At 38.7% G+C, this 22,053-nt stretch overlaps 1 protein-coding gene across 9 annotated transcripts in view; it reads left to right on the top strand.

The window, feature by feature from the left end:
* FCHSD2 (FCH and double SH3 domains 2) overlaps positions 1–22,053 on the top strand; it is a 240,726-nt gene that overhangs the window by 150,955 nt on the left and 67,718 nt on the right. For all 9 annotated transcript variants that reach the window (XR_014814577.1, XR_014814576.1, XR_014814579.1 and 6 more), the window contains exon 9: positions 21,486–21,608. Coding sequence is in view for 6 of the 9 variants with exons in the window: in XM_084975178.1 (XP_084831304.1) it covers positions 21,486–21,608 (123 nt within the window). In the remaining 3 variants the exon portion in view is untranslated. The remainder of the gene's footprint in view (positions 1–21,485; positions 21,609–22,053) is intronic.

The following is a 22,053-nucleotide window of genomic DNA, read 5'->3' as shown; positions in this document are numbered from 1 at the left end:
TAAAATTTTAACACTTAAAAAAATTCCCATAATATATATCCGTAAAAAATTTATAATATTCTTGTGTGCTTTTAAAGAAATTGTATGCAGTGACATTGTCTTGTATTTGTTCTGCAACTTAATATTTTAATTAACATATTGTGCTTTTGAAATGTACCCAACTATATATATATATATAACTCTCATTCCTTTTAATTTCTATGCTAAATGCCATTTTATAAACTGCGTTTGATTTATGTATTACACTATTGAAAGATATTTGAGTGATTTCTAATATTTTACTATCAAAACAGTGCTCCCTTGAACATTTTTGTACATATTTTCATATACACACGAGTCTGCACCTGGAGCTGAAATTACAGATCATAGAGCGTATGTCTCATCTAGCGTGGCCAAAAGGGTTGTACCAGTGTGTTCTCTCTCCAGCAGTAAGTAGGTGTTATCCTTTTCCCACATCCTCTTTGGTGCATGATATTGCAGTCATTTTAATTTTTGCCAATTGATGGCTTGTTGTTTTTTTTTTTAAGGATTTATTGGTGTCCTTTATTCTCTTCTTAGTTCAATGACTAAAAATCCTAGGTGTTTGCCACATGATGTCCCAGCTTTTTTTTAAAGTGTAGTTGATTTACAATGTTGTGTTAGTTTCAGACGTATAGCACATCAGTTCATTTATTTATACCTATAGGAATCTTTTCCCTTATAGGTTATTACATGATGGGTTTTAAATGGTATATTCTGTTTGGATTTCCCTAATTACTAGTAAATAAGCATTTTCATCATTCCTATTTTTTCTCCTGTGAATTGCTTGCTCATAGTCTTTCATTTTTCTATTGTAGGAATTTTTTATTTTGGATGCTAATTGCTTATTATAGATTAAAAATAACAAAGTCTGATGCTTGTTCTTTTATATTTATCATCAGAAGATTTTAATTTTTATGTAATCAAAAATTATTCCTTTCTGTCATTGTTGGTATTTTTATGCCCCTACCTGGAAATCATATGGCTGTTAATCTCTATTTTCTTCCAAATGTTCTAAAATTTTGTTTTATAGAATTAGTTTTTAATCTCTTATGATCTACTTGCATGTATGGTTTTAGATAGAGATTTCATTTTTTCCTCTGCCACTTGTTCCAACATCATTTATTGAATAGTCTGATTTAGACTGCCTTCTCTTGTGTACCTTATACATACAGATTTATTTCTTGGTTTTGTATTGTTTTCCTTGATCTTTTTTCTTTCCCTGTCCATTATCACACTGTCCTTTGTAATTGCATTGCTTTGTAATGATCTTTCTCTCTGTTTTGCTTGGATTTGTTTTTGCTTTTTAGGGCCGCACCCATGGCACATGGAGGTTCCCAGGCTAGGGGTCAAATCAGAGCTGCAGCTGCCGGCCTAAGCCACAGTCACAGCAACACAGGATCTGAGCTGCATCTGCAACCTACACCACAGCTCAGGGCAACACTGGATCCTTAACCCACTGAGCAAGGCCAGGGATTGAATCCGTGTCTTCATGGATGCTAGTCACGTTCGTTTCCGCTGAGCATGGCGGGAACGCTCATGCACTTTAATTGGGACTACCCTGAATTTATAGGTTACTTGGATAATGTCTTTTAACCCTGAGTCTTCTCATCTCAATACTGTTTCCCTCATGGAAAAGTAGAGCATTCCTGTGAAACTTTACATAAGCTAGAACGGCACAAAGTGAAGAAGCAGTTACCTTAGGACACGAGTTGCTAACAGATGCACAGAATAATTTAAGATAAAGCACAGCTGCTCACAGCACGATTCAAAGCTATGGCAGCTTGGTGTTGAGATGCTGGGTGTAGTTTCTGAAGAAGGACTTGGCGGACCCCTCTTGCAGCTTAGTGTATGTGTGTACGTGCTCCCTCTAAACAGCTCACTACTAAAAAACACCAAATGCTGTTTTGCTTTTTGTCTTTTTAATTTTTTTGTTAAGTTAAAAATCCTCCTCAGATTTCTTTCAGTTAGCAAAAAAACATGTACTAGTGCAAGTGTTTTTGGAAAAGTGAAGCAGCATAAAGCAAACTTTCAAAAAGTAGTGGATAACTGTATTTTTGGGGGGGTTCTTTTATCCTTTGGTTAATGCTTCTCATTTTCTTCCTAATGGTGTAGAACATCATTTTTCCCATTTTAGAGTTTTTGTTGCTCTCTTGGATGTTTTTTGTTTACATTCCTTACTTATTTGTTCATAATGCGTATAAACGGTACTGTCCATTATATTAATCTAGTGACAGTTTCTAAACAGCTTTACTAAGATAATTTTCATGCCATAAAATTCATCCATTATAAGTATACAATTCATTTATTCTCAGAAAATTTATAAAATTCACAATTTCATTTTAGAAAATTTCTATCACTTCTGAAAGTTCCTTCATATACCTATTAGTAGCTAATGCCAGCTCACACTCACAGCCCCAGACAACCACCAGTCTGCTTTTCTGTCTCTATAGATTGCTTTTTCTGGACATTTTACATAAATGGAATCATACAATGCGTAGTTTTTTATGTCTGGCTTCTTTCACTTAGCATGTTTTTGAGATTGCTGATAAATTGATCAACATTGTAACATTTATCAGCAGTTCATTTTTAAAAATTTTTGATAATTCTCCACTATGTGGAAACGCCACATTTTTGTTTATCAACTCACCAGTTGTTAGACTTTTGGATTTTTTCTAGGTTTTTTACTATTTTTAGTAATTTAGCTGTGAATATTCATATACAAGTCTTTATGTGAACAAATGCTTTTCTTTCTCATGCATAGATTCTTAGCTGTGGAGATTCCTTACTTGTTGAGTCCCTGCCATATTTTCCTTTTAATTCTTTGAACATTTTTATAAAACTTGCTTTAAGGTCTGTGTCTACAAAATCAAATATCTTGACCCACTCAGGCAATTTTTATTACCTCCTTTTTTTCTCTGAGTGTGGATTAACATTTTAATGTTTCTTTGCATGTCTCAACTTTCTGTTAAAACTAGGCATTTGAGATTATAATTGTGGAGTATCTGGATTTTTTTTTTTGCCCCTCTGGGGGTTTGTTTTTGTTCCTGTTTTTGTCAAGTTGGTTGGTTGGTTGGGTCTTTGCTTGCCCAGACTAATTCTGCAGAATCTGTCTGTTCTGCAGAATGCTGCCACTGAGATCTCTGCTCGGTTTCTTTTTTTATTCTTATTTTTATGCTTGGATTTCTGTGATTCATCCCTGTGTCTGCATAGCTTGGCAATCGTCTGTGATTGGTCAGAAATTGTGCTGAAACATCTCAAATCAGTAAGACTTTCACCCTTTGGCTGGATCTGTGGTCCTTGGGGAGTAAGTTCAGAGTTCAGGCCAACTTACCTTGCTTGTGCCCTCTAAGGTCTCATCTGCATGTGTAAAGAGCCTCCCTGTCAGCCAGGGATTCATGGAGAGTTTATGGCTCTTTGATTTCCAGGACTTTGTGTTAAATTTTTGGCTAATCTGCTGATCAGGGGCTCATCCCAACGGGGACCTCAGTCTCAGGATTAGCAGAGCTGTTGTCTTTCCTGATGCACTGGACATGAGTTTTTTAAACCTCTGCTCCATATTAGGTTAGTCTCCCTGGCATTGAACTTGCTGGTTTTCACCACCAGCCTTTCCTTGGTAACACTATTACCTAACTGAACAGAGCTGGGAACGGCCCCAGGCAAGAATGCCACTCTTCTTACCCAGAGGTCAGCAGTTTTTCAATTTATTGTTTGCTTTTGTTTGATTCCCAGAGCTGTAATAGCTATAAACACATACATTAAAAAAGAAGAAAGATCTCGAATGTCTAACTAAACCTTCCGTCTTAGAAACTAGGAAATAGAAAAATAAGAGGAAACTAAACCCAAAGCAGAAGAGAAGGAAGGAAATAATAAACAGAGCAGAGATAAATGAAGTCAGAAATAGAAAAACAATAGTGAGAATCAGAAAAAAAGAGAAGTTGATTTCTTGGAAAGGTCAACAAAATTGACAGGCTTTTAGGTAGACTGACTCTATTCATTTCCTAGGACTGCTGTAACAAATTACCACAAATATGGTGGCTTAAAATGATAAAAATTTACTCTCTCACAACTCTGAAAGCCAAGAGTCTAAAATCAAGGTGTTAGCAGGGTTAGTTCCTTCTGGAGGTTCTGAGGGAGAATCCATTCTGTCTATTAACCAAGGAGGTATAGGATTTGTACACTGAAGAGTACACAATTTTGTTGAAGAAATTAGAGACCAAAATAATTGGAAAGACGTCCCATGTTCATGAATTAGAAGGCTTAGTATTGTTTAGATAGTAGTACTGCCCAAATTGTCCTGCAGGTTCAGTGCAGCCTCTCTCAGATTTCCAACTGCATGTTATGTAGAAATTGGGAAGTTAATCCTGAAATTTTTGGGGTGTTGTAAGAGCTCTTTAACAGTTAAAATAATCTTGAGAAAGAACAACAAAGTTACAGGACTCACTTTCTGTTTTCAGAATTTACTCTAAAATCAAAGTGGTGTGGTACTGACGTTAAGTATAGACACACAGATGAGTGGAGTAGAATCGAGAGTCCAGAAATATGCCCATATGTACACGGTCAGTTCATTTTCTACAGTAGTCTTTGCAACAAATGGTACTGGGACACCTGTATATACACAGACAGAAGGAAGACATTGGAGCCTTACTTTTCACCATGTACAAAAATTAACTCAAAATGGATCGAAGACCTAAATGTAAGAACTAAAAACTACAACCCTTAGAAGGAAGCATGAGGACAGATCTTCATGACCTTGGATTTGGCAGTGGATTCCGAAGTGGATGGGACACCAAAAGCACAAACAACAAAATGGAAAATAAATTAGGGGGAATTCCTATTGTGGTGCAGTAGAAACAAACCCAAGTAATATCCATGAAGATGCGGCTTTGATCCCTGGCCTTGCTCAGTGGTTTGGGGATCCAGTGTTGCTGTGAGCTGAGGGTAGGTCACAGACACAGCTCAGATCCCTTGTTTCTGTGGCTGTGGTGTAGGCCATGTAGGCGGCAGCTGTAGTTCTGATCTGACCCCTAACCTGGGAACTTCTATATGCTGTGGGTGCCATCCTAAAAAGCAAAAAAAAAAAAAAAGAAGTTAGAATTCATCAAAATTAAAACCTTTGTGCATCAAAGGACTCTGTCAAGAAAGCAAGAAGACAATTTATAGAACTGGAGCAAATACTTATAACTAATATATCTGATAGAATTTAAGTATCAAAAATGTATAACAAACTGTTGCAGCTCAATAACAAAAGGCAAACAGCCCAGTTAGAAAGCGAGAAGATAATTTGAATGGACGTTTCCACAGATATATACGAATGGCCAATAAGCACATGAAAATATGTTCAGAATCATTAGGCATTAAGGAAATGCTAATGAAAATCACAAGATACCACTTCGTACCTACTAGGATGGCTATGATAAAAGTAAAATGAATGGGAGTTGCCTGGTGGCTCAGCTGGTTAAAGATCTGGTGTTGTCAACTTCCACATGCTATGGGCGCAGCTAGGTAAACAACTCCAGCTCGACTCTGAAGCAGTAAACCAACATCACTCTTGATTTCATTTCGGCATATCCCTCTAATTTTTTCTATGCATATATTGCATATACATCAAAATTGGTGTCATTTTGTTTTCACAAGGACTTTTTTCACATGAAATACATTTTGAAATATTTCTAACTTTAAATATTACCTGAAAATGTGATTTTAATGACCATGTAGTATTTGATTATATTAATATGCCATAGATTTTCTTGCCCCTTTTCGTCTATTTTTATAAATCTGTAGTGAAGATTCTTTTATACAAATCTTTGTGTACCTCTTTGATAATTTCCCTGAGGTAACTTTTTAAAAATACATTCCCTGATCAAAAACAAAGATTTGTTAACATTTTCCATATAGACTGATTACCTTTCAGAAATATTATATTAATTTAAATTCCTAAAAACAGGGTGCAAAAGTACCTATTTCCTGAATGCTTATCAAAACTGTGTTTTAAAATTAAATAACTATACCTATAATTGCGACAGTTTGAATAAATGTAATATTCTTGATATTATTTTAATTTTTGGCTTACTGATAAGTTGAACATTTTCATTTTGTACTATTACAACTCTTCTGAACAGTTAAAAGTTGAAGAAGAGATGGGTCATTAAAAGGACAGGATAGAAGTTCCCGACATGGCGCAGTGGAAACGAATCCGATTAGGAACCGTGAGGTTGCGGGTTTGATCCCTGGCCTCACTCAGTGGGTTAAGGATCCGGCATTGCCGTGAGCTGTGGTGTAGATCACAGACGCGGCTGGGATCCTGCATGGCTGTGGCTGTGGTGTCGGCCAGTGGATACAGCTCCGATTGGACCCCTAGCCTGGGAACCTCTATACGCCGCAGGTGGAGCCCTAAAAAGACAAATAAAATAAAAGGACAGGATAGTTAATGCTAAAGATAGTGATGAGACATTAATAGAGTTGGAACCCTCCACATTTTATACCAAGCAGATTGCCATCGGGAGCTCTTAGCAGAGGAGACTGAGGCCGCAGTCCACAGACGCTGTTGAAGAAGCTCCCTGGAACTTTCCTTCTTGCTTGTGGCAAGAGTCATTCACTGTCTTCATAGATTTCCTCTAAACCAGGTAGTTTTCTCTAAGATAACAAAATCTCACAGAGAGAAACTGAAATGTTTTTACCAAACAGGCAGCATTTAAAATCTGAATAAACCTCTATAACTCTTTAAAGAAAGCCAAGTTATACTTGTAGGTACCACTAAACTTTAGAATAACAAAGTAGAAACTTATTTTTTGTCTTATAATTTTAAATCCATTACTTAAAAAGATGTTTAAGGCACAGTCTATTACAACTACAGTCTTACTAAGTGGGTACAAAAATGTTTAGTTTAGAACTTTTTAGAAGCAGAATTATTGTTGTTGCTGCTGAGAAATGGATCCTGTCTTTCGTGACCTTCTTCCTTCCTCCTTGAATGTCCTGAGTTAATGCTTTTTCTGTGTTTCAAATACTGCTGAGCGCAGCAGAGGTTGTTGCTGTAATTAACTTCAGTATGGACATGTGTTTATAAAAGCCAATTTATTTTTTAATTGACTATATTCTTGAGAGCTTTGATATTCTGAATAACTGTATGCCCCCAAAAATATAGTTGACCACTGTATTAAAATTTGAAAATATCATGAACTTAAAGATCAGACGTGTCTAAGAAAGGAGTAGATAATTTAAGTGTAATTTTAAAGATGATGCAAGAGTTTCCATTGTGACTCAGCAGTAACAAACCTATTATCCATGAGGATGCAGGTTCAGTCCTTGGCCTAACTCAGTAGATTAAAGATCTAGCATTGCCACGAGCTGTGGTGTGGGTCGCAGACAAGGCTCAGATCTGGTGTTGCTGCGGCTATGGCGTAGGCCGGCAACTGTAGCTCCAATTCGACCCTTTAGCCTGGGAACTTCCATATACCACACATGAGGCTCTAAAAAGCAAAAATAAAATAAAATAAAAGACAATGCATAGGAGTTCCTGCTTTGGCACAGTAGATTAAGAATCTGCCTGCAGCAGCTTGGTTTGCTATGGAGGTGTGGGTTCAATTGCTGGCTGGGAGCAGTAGGTTGAGAATCCAGTATTGCTGCAGCTGTGGCATGGGTCTCAGCTGCAGCTCAGATTCAGTCCCTGGCCCAGGAACTTCCATATGCTGCAGGTGTGGCCATAAAATTTTTTAAATTTGTTTAAGAAAGATAATGCATAAGGCAATAATGATAAAACATTGATGGGCTTATAATGTATAAAGATATATCTCTATGACAATAATAGCACAGAAGAGGGAGAATAGAGCTGTGTAGAAACATAGTTTTTCTGTTCTGTTGAAATTAAGTTTGGATTAATCCAGACCAGTTTGCTTTAAATGAAGATGTTAATTATAATCCTCAGGCAACCACTATGAAATGACTCCGAAAGAAACAAGGAAATTTAAATGGTACACTGTTTTAGAGACCTTATGATGAGATACTATTACCATCTTTCTATAAATGGGTAAACTGAGTCTTAGGGAGGTCTTATTGCTTAAGTACATAATAGAATCAAGACTCAAAACCAGGTCTGTCACCACAGTCCTTTGTTATAGGTCCCATAAGGGAAATAGGTGAAATTCTTGAGTAGAACATAGAAATGTTTAAGCTTTATTACTTTTTTTTTCCTTTGCTTTTAAATAGATGTTTAATTGAAGCATAATGTGTATTTTAAAAGGCACAATTCATGCATAGCTCCAGGACTTTCACAGAGTGAACACACCCGTGTAACTATCATTGTAGATCAAGATAAGCTTTATTTCTTTAATAATCATCTTTGGTAAGGAACGTACTCTCTTGACTCTGTCAGATCAGGAGTTTAAAAGCTCAAGACAGTTCAGTGTTTCCTCAGAGTTACATTGCTAGGAAGTGGGAATTGAATGCAGGTGTGTGTGGCCCAAGGCCTCCGTTGGAACATGCTGCTTTGGAGTTGCAACCTAGATATTGAGATGATTTTAGTAGCTTCACAACTGGATGATACATGCTAGTAAGTAGCTCAAGAGGATGACTCAGACTTTTATAGAAAAGCAGTTTTGAATTTTCCTTTCTTGGCTTTGTAATTCACCGACAGAAACTTTGTTTCCTCTTTCATAGAACTGAAGTGGCTTGGTGCTGTTTTTTTGGTTTTTTGTTTTTGTCTTTTAAGAGCCAAACCCACCGCACACGGAGGTTCCCAGGCTGTAGCCACCGGCGTACACCACAGCCATAGCAACGCAGGATCCGAGCCGAATCTGCGACCTACTCTGCAGCTCACAGCAATGCGAGATCCTTAACTCACTGAGCGAGGCTAGGGATTGAACCCATATCCTCATGGATACTAGTTGGGTTCGTTAACCACTGAGCCACAACGGAAACTCCAGCTCAGTACTTTTAAATAAAATAACCAAGTATAAAATTAGGTGATATATTTCTAATCTTCCTTTATATCAGTTGACAAATTCAGCCATGTGTTGAGATACTTCACAGTGACACAAATACAGCCCAGTACTTGCTTTGATCTCTTTAAATGTGTAGAAATCTGCTTTCTTTTTGCATCCTGGTTAAGCACAGCTTAGTCTTCTCAAAAGATAAACAAAGGCAAGAAGGCAAGCATGTTTTCTTTTACCAGCAAAAGAAAACTGTAAGTTTCATGATTTAATTTTAAGATGGCTCGTATTTATCATCACCTTGATATTTACATCCTTGACTTTTACTAAAGACTATTGTAGAAGGCCTACTGCTCCCAGAAAAAGAAGAGTTTGCTTTTTCTAGGCTGCAGTAAGGAAACTCAAGAGATTTCAGCATAACTCCATGACTGCAGAATCTCTGCCCTTCCTGGATCTAAATAAGGAGGCCACTGTTTAAAGTTTTTACTTGAGGGGAAATTGCATCACATGCTTAGAAAAATGACACGTTTTCTTTCTCCTAACTCCTAACTCATCATAATTTTCCTCTTCAAACAAATTCTGGGAATTTATACTTTCCTGTAAACGTTTACTGGAACACCCTACAATTCTAAGCTTCTGAATTTTTCTTTAGGATATCCCAGTTTTTCTTTACTATTTTGAGTATTCTCTACTATGAGTTTGGGTTCCAAAGCCAACTAATATTAGAGATCAAGTTGATCAAATGAGTAAAGAGGACGGAAGTAAGAGTTAAGAGAGTATGTGGTTTACCGGGAACTAAAAAGAACTTGGATGCATAAAGGCGTTCAAATTCAGTTTCTTTCATAAACACCACTAGACCGTTAAAACATGCTGATCAAAGGCTCCAAGGTTCCTCAATTTAGGTATTAGAGACTTCTTCCCCTAGCAGTTAGTACCAAATAATCAAAAATAAAGTTTGGCTGTGTTTAAGAGGTACACTGGGATGAGTTTCCAACTAAATTTTTACGTAGTGGACACCACCAAGGAGCCTGTACTGCCAGATTAATTCATATTTGTATAAACTTTGAAAGAATGCTTCTCCTGCCATTTCTGAGCGTGTATGTGAATTCTAATGACTCCTTGATTATGAAATTTATGGCTCTGCACTGAAATCTCTTTAGGGATTAAAGTTTGTGCATATATGCCCATTTGAATTTGAACAAACAAGTGTACTTACAAACCATTCTTGTGCCTTGTTCAGATAAATCCTAGAAGGGTTCAGATGCATCTTCACCAGACATGTTCTTGTCAAACTGTAGTAGTTGTGACATTTTTATCACTTACTGTAAGCTTTAAAAAGTTTTTAACCTTACTTTAAACTTATGAGAAATAGGAGTTCCCATCATGGCTCAGTGGTTAACACATCCGACTAGGAACCATGAGGTTGTGGGTTCGATCCCTGGCCTCGCTCAGTGGGTTAAGGATCTGGCGTTGCTGTGGCTCTGGCGTAGGCCAGCAGCATCAGCTCCAATTTGACCCCTAGCCTGGGAACCTCCTTACGGTGGTTCCTTTAGGGTGCAGCCCTAAAAAGACAAAATAAATAAATAAATAAAAGTTATGAAGCAAAAAGAGGGCTGTGCAAGATAATGATGAAGTGAAGATCTTAGTGAGAGTTAGCCAAGCCAAGGGGGAGAGGTAGAGAGAAGTCTTAAAGCCTTTGTGAAAACTGAGAGGCAAGAGAGGAATATTGGAGGAACCGAAAGCTATGCATTGGAGGGAAGTGGAATGGGGAGGGGAACGGGAGCAGTAAGAGGAAGAAGCAGAGAGGTGAGCCATTACCAGATCATGTGGTCAGGAAGCCACGAAGGCGTTTTGTTCCTACTTCAGTTTAAATGCTGCAGGTGGGAAGTGGACACTGTTGAACCGTCAAGTGAAACATGGCTGCAGTGTAGAAAGGGGTTGGCAAGAGGGACAGCTGGATACAAGGCAGCAGGAGATAGCTGCCGCAATCCGGATGAAGCAGGATGGCTGGAGGGAAGCAGCTGTGGAGATTAGGAGAGGTTAGGTTTGATACATTTAAGAAATGGAATCAACAGGATTTAGTAATTAGCTCGATGTTGAGAGAAAGGCAGAAGGGAAAGCAGACGTTTATTCCCAACTGAATGACCGAGGTAGATGAGTGGACAGCGGCATTGCACCCTGAGCCAGGAGTACAAGAAGAGCATGGGAGAGGAGAATGGTTTAGCGTAAAAGAAAGTCTCATACGTAGGTGTGAAAGTCAGAGAATGAAAACCGTGTCCAGTCAAAATACAAGTCAGTCTGAATAATTACATGTTATTTTTCCATCAGAGTAAAGCTGACCCAATTAAAATAAATGCCTGGTTCTCTACTTAAATCTCCAAATATTTTTCCAGTGCCTTCCCTCTCCTATAATTGAGGCTTGCTTTTGTAGCTTCCACTCTTCTCAGTTCAGTTCATCTCAATAATTATTTATTATAGGCTTTCTCTGCTGAGGTTAAAGGAGGCTGTATACAGAAGCCAGTGCTGCTGCTCTCAAGAAACCAGTGGCCTCTTGGAGAAATCACATACTTATACAAATGGTTTCAATATGCACATTAGAAACCTCCTATCTGCAGTGTGGAGATGGGTTGGTGGGAGGGACAGCTGTTTGCAGAGCAGCAGGACATTGCAGCAGTAATCCAAATGAGATAGTTAATGGTGTTCCGGTCGTGGCTCAGTGGTTAACAAATCTGACTAGGAACCATGAGGTTGCGGGTTCAATCACTGGCCCTGCTCAGTGGGTTAAGGATCCGGCATTGCCATGAGCTGTGGTGTAGGTTGCAGATGTGGCTCGGATCTGGCATTGCTGTGGCTGTGGTGTAGGCTGGTGGCTACAGCTCCAATTCAACCCCTAGCCTGGGAACCTCCATATGCTGAAGGTGTCTCGAAAAGACAAAAAGACGAGTGAGATAGTTGCTAAGTACGGTGATGGAAGAGTTTGCAGAAAGCGTTTTCAAGCTCTCTTTGGTACTTCATTCTATTTTAGGGAACTACTTCTTTTCTAATTATCGGCTTTTTATCAAAATCCGTATGTGCAATCTACCTTCTAATCTCAAACCACATTGGGACTATACTACACAGAATTACTTTGAACTTCATCTCTAAGCACCATCATTGGTTCAAACAGTTGCAGTTAATTTGAGGCAGGGGACTGGAGGCAATCAGGTTAATCATCTACTTCCTGTGCTTTGAATTCCAGCCATTTCTTAATTTTCATACCTCTTGCATTCTCTTTATAAACACTAGCAATAATATGCCTAGGCCAGAAGGCCTCCAGCTTTCTTATTCCTGTCAACCAGAAAAATTGCTCCATGGGCAGGTTAATGAATACTGCAACCCTACAAAGTGCTAAGTAAAATTTGGAAATTCTTAATGTGTGAATAGGATGAAAGAAGTATTTTAAGATTAATCTCTGTCTGCTGGAAGAGGCTCTCAATCACTTGCCCCCCCCCCCATGTAAATTCATTGAGCCTCATTGGTTGCTAAAGCCAAGAGAAGCCTTTCTTCTATTTGGTACATGAGGACTGATGGTACATTTTCTCTTACCTAGACTCTGGTGGGAAGAGCTTGTCTGTAAGCTAACTAATTCAGTGCATTTTTGTTGCTATATTAAACTAGGGTAAAGCATTTGTTCATTTATTCCATAAATATTTTTGAGCATCTGCTATCTGCCAGGCACGGTGCCTAAATAAAACTTAATCCATGACTTGCAGTAATACCCGTACAACATACAGAAGATTGTGGAAACACTAAGGAAGAGTCAGTTTTGTAAAACGTTTGGAACACAGTAAACCGTTAGTAAGTGTTGGATGCTTGTGTTAGCCATCGTTATTACTATTTGAGTGGGAGAGAAGGGAGAAAAGACATTTCAAGCCAAGAGAACAACTTAGTTGGAAACCTGATAGTAAATGTCATTTTCAAAAATGACTCAGGAGTTCCTGTCATAGCTCAGCAGAGATGAATCTGACTGGTATCCATGAGGACGCAGGTTTGATCCCTGGCCTCGCTCAGTGGGTTAAGGATCTGGCATTGCCGTGAGCTGTGGTGTAGGGCACAGGCATGCTTGGATCTGGTGTTGCTCTGGCTGTGGTGTAGACTGGCAGCTGTAGCTCCAATTCGACCCCTAGCTTGGGAACCTCCACATGCCACAGGTGCAGCCCTAAAAAGACCAAAAAAAAAAAAAAAAAAACCAAACCTCATTGTGGTTGGTGGTGATGGGGATATGAGTACAGTGCAGGCAACAGTGATGAGAGATGGTGCTAAGACGTACCAGTGATGAGAGAGGTAGTTTGGGACTAGACTGTAAAGGACCTTGGATACCAGCCAAAGAATTATGACTTTTCAAAATATACAGTGGGAGCTTAAAAATGTTTTTTGTTATAGCATCGCTTGTTCTTTCTAATCTGATATTCAGGTTCACGTTTTACTTTTTTATGGAAAATTTCCCATATGCACCAAAGTAAAAATACACCATGTACTCATTACCCCACTTTAACACTAACCAATATACAGCCAATCCATTGAAGGTTTTTAAGCAAGGCAAAAAAAAAAGGAGAGAGACTGACCTCGTGCCACTTCTGTTACATGAGTCGGTCATCACAGTGTTCCATGGAGTATGTGGATTCCCAGTCTCCCTCATTACAGAAGAGAAACCCACCAAAGTGATGAGGTACAAGTTCTGGGATTCTCACCCACGTCCACCTTGTTTCAGAGCTCAAGTTCTTCTCCACGCTACCCTTTTAATTCCGAAGTAGAGCATGGTTCTCAGTTGAAAACAGATGCCGATCTGCCTACTTGCTCTGTTGGTGCCAACCCTGTTCAGGAGGACTTCTCTGCCTCCGGCCATTGGGCTTCTACAGAGTCACCGGTCCAAGTCCCTAGAAACATTCAGCCTAGTCAGCTAACATGACTGTTTAGTCCAGTGGTTCCCCAAGTGTGGTCCCCAGACCAGCAGCAAGTTATCAGAAAATGCAAATTCTCGTGCCCCACCCCCAACCTACTGACTTAGAAACTCTCAGGTTGCAAGCTTGTGATGCAAAAAGCTGCAGGGATTTCCTACAAACGCAGGGTTATGGCCATCTACCAAGAGCATTTCTAAGGCAAAAATCTCATCTACCAAGTAGTTATATATTCTTTTTTTTTAACAGTTCATGAAAAGCATGTGCTAAGGAAGGAATTTTTATTCAGACTTGACCCTGGCAGTGTCTCTGAGGGTGTTACATAACCTCATGGAGCTGAACTTGCACTGCCTATATTCGCAGTGCTCGAGGGTGCCATCTAGTGGTATAAGCACTATAGAACGTGAAGATTTATTACTCAATGCTTTGAGGACTGAATTTGTGGGGTTTTTTTAAGTCTATTTTATAGTAAAAGTTTAGGAGCATCCAGATACATACAACAAATACCTAACAGACGTAAAACGTGAAAAAAATTTTTTTTGTGTCTTTTTGCCATTTCTAGGTCCGCTCCCCCGGAATACGGAGCTTCCCAGGCTAGGGGTCTAATTGGAGCTGTAGCTGCTGGCCTACACCAGAGCCACAGCAATACGGGATCTGAGCTGCATCTGCAACCTACACCACAGCTCAGCCGGATCCTTAACCCACTGAGCAAGGCCAGGGATCAAACCCACAACTTCATGGTTCCTAGTCGGATTCGTTAACCATTGCACCACAACGGGAACTCCATTAAACGCGAAATTGATGGGAATACAATAATAGTAGGAGACTTTAACACCCCACTTACATCAATGGACAGATCCTCTAGACAGAAAATCAGTACGGCAACAGAGATCCTAAATGACACAATAGAAAAGTTAGACTTAATTGACATTTTCAGGACATTACAACCAAAGAAATCTGAATATATATTTTTTTCAAGTGCACATGGAACATTCTCAAGGATTGATCACATACTGGGGCACAAAACTCACCTCAACAAATTTAAGAGGATAATTATTTCAAGTGTTTTCTCTGGCCACAAGGCATGAAAGTAGAAATCAACTGCAGGAAAAGAAATGAGAAAAAACTGACTACATAGAGACTAAACAACATGCTACTAAAAAACCAATGGGTCAACAAGGAACCCTAGAGGGAAATTAAAAAATACTTCGAGACAATTGATAATGAAACACAGCCATTCAAAATCTGTGGGATGTTGGAGTTCCCGCTGTGGCTCAGTGGTTAACAAACCATACTAACATCTAAGAGGACGGGGTTTGACCCCTGGCCTTGCTCATTGGGTTAAGGATCTGGCATCACCCTGAGCTGTGGTGTAGGTTGTAGACGTGGCTCGGATCTGGCCTTGCTGTGGCTATGGCATGGGGGGGCAGCTGTAGCTCTGAATCAACCTCTAGCCTGGGAACCTCCATATGCTGTAGGTGCAGCCCTAAAAAGACAAAAAAAAAAAAAGTACGGGATGCCGTAAAAGCAGTTCTTAGAGGGAAGTTCATAGCAATACAGGCCTTCCTCAAAAAAGAAGAAAAATCTGAAATCAACAACTTAACCTACCACCTAAAAGAATTAGAAAAAGAACAACAACAACAACAACAACAACAAAAAAAAAACGTGGAGTTCCCGTCGTGGCACAGTGGTTAACGAATCCGACTAGGAACCATGAGGTTGTGGGTTCGGTCCCTGCCCTTGCTCAGTGGGTTAACGATCCGGCGTTGCCGTGAGCTGTGGTGTAGGTTGCAGACGTGGCTCGGATCCCGAGTTGCTGTGGCTCTGGCGTAGGCCGGTGGCTACAGCTCCGATTCGACCCCTAGCCTGGGAACCTCCATATGCCTCCGGAGCGGCCCAAAGAAATAGCAAAAAGACAAAAAGAAAAAAAAAAAAAGCCTTAAAGTCAGCAGAAGGAAGGAAATCATAAAAGATCAGAGAGGAAGTCAATAAAATAGAGATTCAAAAAACAATAGGAAAAAAACAATAAAACCAAGAGCTGGTTCTTTGAAAGGGTAAACAAAATTGACAAAGCTCTGGCCAGACTCACCAAGATGAGGAGAGAAAAAACAAATAAAATAAATGAAAAAGGAGAAATCTCAACAGATACTGCAGAAATACAAAAAAAAAAAAAAAAACCATAAGAGAATACTCTGAACAATTACATGCCAACAAATTTGACAACCTAGAAGAAATGGACAACATTCTAGAGACATACAGCCCACCAAAACTGAATCAAGAAGAAATGGATCAGTCAAACAAACTGACCACTAGAAATGAAATTGAATATGTAATAAAAACACTCCCTACAAACAAAAGTCCAGGACGAGATGACTTCACAGGCAAATTCTATGGAACATACAAAGAACTTATACCCACCCTCCTTAAACTTTTCCAAATGGTTAAAGAAGAAGGAACACTCCCAAAGACATTCTATGAAGCTACCATCACCCTAATACCTAAAGCAGACAAGGATACTACCAAAAAAGAAAACAATAGACCAATATCTTTGATGAATATAGATGCAAAACTTCTCAATTCAATTTTAGCCAACTGAATCCAACAACATATCAAAAAGATCATACACCATGACCAAGTGGGATTCATCCCAGGTTCACAAGGATGGTTCAACATATGCAAATCAGTCAATGTCATACACCACATTAACAAAAGAAAAGTCAAAAACCACATGATCATCTCAATAGATGCAGAAAAAGCATTTGACAAAAGTCCAACATCCATTCATGATAAAAAGAAACTCTTATCAAAATGGGTATAGAGGGAACATAACATAATAAAAGCCATTTACGACAAACCCACAGCAAATATAATACTCAATGGAGAAAAGCTAAAAGCTTTCCTGCTAGGGTCTGGGACAAAACAAGGATGCCCACACTCACCACTTTTATTCAGCACAGTATTAAAGTCCTAGCCACAGCAGTCAGACTAAAGAAATAAAAGGTATTCAAATTGGAAGAGAAGAGGTAAAATTGTCACTGTATGCAGATGACATGATTCTAGATACAGAAAACCCTAAGCACTCCACACAAAAGCTATTTGAACTGATCAACAAATACAGCAAAGTAGCAGGGTACAAGATTAACATTCAGAAATCAGTCGCATTTTTGCATACTAACAATGAAATATTAGAAAAGGAATATAAAAACACAATACCTTTTGAAATTGCACCCCAAAAAATTAAATACCTGGGAAGAAACCTGACCAAGGAGATGAAAGACTTATATGCTGAGAACTATAAAACATTAATCAAGGAAATTAAAGGAGATTCAAAGAAATGGAAAGATATTCCATGCTCCTGGTTTAGAAGAATTAATATCTTAAAGATGGCCATATTACCCAAAGCAATCTACAGATGCAGTGCGGTTGCTTTCAAATTACCCATGACATTTTTCACAGAACTAGAATGAACAATCCAAAAATTTATATAGAACCATAAAAGACTCAGAATTACCAAAGCAATCCTGAGGAGCAAAAACCAAGCAGGAAGCATAACTCTCCCAGACTTTAGACAATATTACAAAGGTACAGTAATCAAGGCAGTGTGGTACTGGTACCAAAACAGATATGCAAACCAATAGAACAGAATATAGAACCCAGAAATAAACCCAGAGACCAACAGTCAATTAATCTTTGACAAAAGAGGTAAGAGTATAAAATGGGAAAAAGTCTTTTCAGCGCATGGTGCTGGGAAAACTGGACAGCCTCATGTAAATCAGTGAAACTGGATCACACCCTCACACCATGCAGAGAAATAAACTCAAAATGGCTTAAAGACTTAAATGTAAGACAAGACACCATCAAACTCCTAGAAGAGAACATGGGCAAAACGTTCTCTGACATCAGCCATACAAATGTTCTCTTAGGTCAGTTTCCCGAGGCAACAAGCAAAACTAAACCAATGGGACCTAATCAAACTGACAAGCTTTTTTTCACAGCAAAGGAAACCATAAAAAACAAATAAGTAAAAACAACGGAACGGGAGAAAATAGTTTCAAATGAGCAGCTGACAAGGGCTTAATCTCTAAAATATACAAACAACTTATACAATTCAACAACAAAAAAACTAACAACCCAATTGAAAAATGGACAAAAGACCTGAATAGAAGGCCACAGAAAGTATACAGATGGCCAACAGGCACAGGAAAAAATGCTCAACATCACTAATTATCAGAGAAATGCAAATCAAAACTGCAATGAGCTACCATCTCACACTAGACAGAATGGCCATCAGTAACAAGTCCACAAATAACAAATGCTGGAGAGGATGTGGAGAAAAGGGAACCATCCTGCACTGTTGCTGGGAATGTAAATTGGTACAACCACTATGGAAAAGAGTATGGAGGTACCTCAGAAAACTAAATATAGATCTACCATATCACCCAGCAATCCCACTCTTGGGCATGTATCGGGACAAAACTTTCCTTGAAAAAGGTACATGTACCCCTATGTTCATTGCAGCACTGTTCACAATAGCCAAGATGGAAACAACCTAAATGTCCATCGACAGAGGAATGAATTAAGTAAATGTGGTATATATGTATAATGGAATACTACTCAGCCATAAAAAAGAACAAAATAATGCCATTTGCAGCAACATGGATGGAACTAGAGACTCTCATACTAAGTGAAGTAAGTCAGAAAGACAAAGACAAATGCCATATGATACCACTTACATCTGGCATCTAATATATTGCACAAATGAACCTTGCCACAGAAAAGAAAATCATGGACTTGAAGAGCAGACTTGTGGTTGCCAAGGGGGAGGGGAAGGGCGGGATAGACTGGAAATTTGGGGTTAATAGACGCAGACTATTGCATTTGGAATGGATAAGCAATGAGATCCTGCTGTATAGCACTGGGAACTAATGCTAGTCACTTGTGATGGAACATGATGGAGGATAATGTGAGAAAAAGAATGTGTGTGTGTTTTTAATAAGTATCCAAATATATAAATAGTATCCAAATATAGGAGGAACTCTTAAAACTCAACAACCAAAAGACAAACAACCCAGCTTAAAAGTGTATGTAGTAGAACTACCATATGACCCAGCAATCCCACTCTTGGGCATATATCCAGACAAAACTTTGCTTAAAAAAGACACATGCACCCGCATGTTCATTGCAGCTCTATTCACAATAGCCAAGACATGGAAACAACCCAGATGTCCATTGGCAGATGATTGGATTAGGAAGATGTGGTATATATATTCAGTGGAATACTACTCAGCCATACAAAAGAACAAAATAATGCCATTTGCAGCAGTGTGGATGGAACTAGAGACTCTCATACTGAGTGATACAGTAAGTCAGAAAGAGAAAGACAAAAACCATATGATTTCACTTATATCTGGAATCTAATATATAGCACAAATAAACCTTTCCACAGAAAAGAAAATCATGGACTTGGAGGATAGACTTGTGGTTGCCAAGGGGGAGGGAGTGGGGTGGAATGGGAGCTTGGGGTTAATAGATGCAAACTCTTGCCTTTGGAATGGATTAGCAGTGAGATCCTGCTGCATAACACTGGGAACTATGTCTAGTCACTTATGATGGAGCATGATAATGTGAGAAAAAAGAATGTATACATGTATGTGTACCTGGGTCAGCATACTGTACAGTTTTAAAAAAAAATATTGGGGAAATAATTTTAAAAATATAATAAATTTTAAAAAACTAAAAAAATTTAAAAATTTAAAAAATGTATGTAGGACTTGAAAAGGCATTTCTTCAAAGAAAATATACAAACGCAATAAGCACATGAAAAGACCCTTAACAGCGTCAGTCATTAGAGAAATGCAAATCAAAACCACAATGAAATGCCACTAGGACAACTTGAATAATTTTTTTTTAAAAGGAAAATAGTAAGTGTTGATGAAGGTGTGGAGAAATTGGAAACTTCCTACATGGGTAGTGAGGGTGTAAAATGGTGCAGCCACTGTGGAAAACAGACTGTCAGTTTCTCAAATAGCTAAACATAGAATTACCATTGGCTCTAGCAATTCCACTGCTAGATATGTACCCAGGAGAACTGGAAACAGGTATGGAAACAAAAATTTGTGCACAAATGTTCACAGAGCACTCTCCATAATAGCCAAAAAAGAGGAAACAACTCAGATGTCCACCAGCTAATGAGCAAATAAAATGTGGCATATCCACAATGGAATGTTGTTCAGCCATAAAATGAGATGAAGTACGAACACAGTGGTGGGGCTTGAAAACGTGCTAGATGACAGGGGCAGGCACAGAAGGTACATGTCATGTGATCCCATTTATATGAAAGGTCCAGAATAGGCAGATTCGTAGAGTTCAAAAGCAGATTTGTAGCTGCCAGGGGCTGGGAGAAAGATAAGAATGGGACCGACCCCCTAATGGGTGCGGGATTTCTTTCGGGGGCAATGCAGATGCCCGGGAATTAGATAGCAGTGATGGTTGCACCACACTGTGTGTGTACTAAAAGCCACTGATTTGTACATTTTAAAATACTTAAAATGGTGACATCTGTGGTGTGTGAGTTTTGCCTCAGTTTCTAAGAAGCCCTCTGTTGGTTGGCAGGACCCCAGAACCTTTATCGTTATTGTTGTTACAATGATTATTATGACTCTGTTCCCATGGTTGATGCTAGTCTGTCCTAGTTACATAATATGTGAATTTACTCTACTTTTTACCTAAAATTCTTCCATATAACTTTTCCGTCTACACAGTTTCCACAGTTTTTATTTTGGTGGCTATGTATATTAGTTACTCCGGATATCCTAATTTAATCATTTCTCAAATGTTTAGTGGTTTCCTCTTTTTTTTTTTTTTTTCAATTTCACAAATTCCTGTTCTAAATGCTTAAATAAATAAGAATGTTTAAAACTCTTTGTAGGAGTTCCCATGTGGCTCAGCAGGTTAAGAACTCAACTGGTATCCATGAGAATGCAGGTTCGATCCCCGGCCTTGTTCAGTGCATTAAGAATCCAGCATCGTAGGCTGCAGATGAGGCTCAGATCCAGTGTTGCTATGACTGTGGCTTAGGCTGCAGCTCAGATCCAACCTCTGTCTGAACTTCCACATGCTACAAATGTGGCCCTAAAAAGAAATAAAGTCAAATAAAGTGAAACTCTTTGTAGATATTACACTGGTGTTTCTTCCCCAAAACAGGATTTCTGAGTTACTTTTTTTTTTTTTTTTTTTTTTTTTTTTTGCTTTTTGGTGGCTGCACCCGAGACATATGGAGGTTCCCAGGCTAGGGGTCAGATTGGAGCTGCAGCTGCCAGCCTACACCATGGCCACAGCAACTTGGGATCTGAGCCGAATCTGTGACCTACACCACAGCTCGAGACAACACCGGATCCCCAACCCACTGAGCGAAGCCAGGAATCAAACCAACAACCTCATGGTTACTAGTCGGATTCGTTCCGCTAGAGTTTCCCACTAGAACTCCAATCTTTCATTAATTTATTATGAATAGATTTTAGGCCGAACTTAACCTTTTAGACAGTAAGCATTGTGTGTTAAGGCTTCTCATATTTGTTTTATTTTGTTTACTCCTCTTTTATAGGCTCTTGATGGAAATGTGTATGACCACCTCAAGGATTATTTAATAGCCTTCAGCCGGACCGAGCTAGAGACATGCCAAGCTGTGCAGAACACATTCCAGTTTTTATTAGAAACCTCCAGCAAGGCAAGTTACCTTTAGTGCAATCTGTGATGTTATGCATATTAGAATCTAAAATGTGTTTGCATACAAAATGAAGTTATCAGTGACATTAGGAGAATGCATTAAAGACAAATTTCCTGGAAACAGTATTCCTTCCAACAAAGTTAAAGGGTGTTTTGTTCTCCTTGAAGAGCATAGAAAAGGGAGGTGACAATACAGGCTAGCTCAGGATATCAGTCCATTGCCATATATTTTGCTCTTGAAAAGAATGGTTTAAAGGATTTTATTTTACACTCAAATGAATTTTGAGCACGCTCAATTCATAAAACAACAAGGTCATTTGTCAGTGTGAGAAAAATAAAGTGGCACGAAAGGGAAGTTATAAATTAGAATTTTATAATTGTATCATTGATAAAGAAATTAATGCTGTATCTTGTTTTAAAGAATTAACTTTGCCTTCTGTATGCTG

This window comes from Sus scrofa, chromosome 9, assembly GCF_054392235.1.
Source record: "Sus scrofa isolate SSC_HxYL_T2T_F1_AM1 chromosome 9, Sscrofa_HxYL_maternal_Yorkshire_Landrace_v2.0, whole genome shotgun sequence".
In the NCBI taxonomy this organism is placed as follows: Eukaryota; Metazoa; Chordata; class Mammalia; order Artiodactyla; family Suidae; genus Sus; species Sus scrofa.
This window is presented reverse-complemented; position numbering and strand designations above follow the sequence as displayed.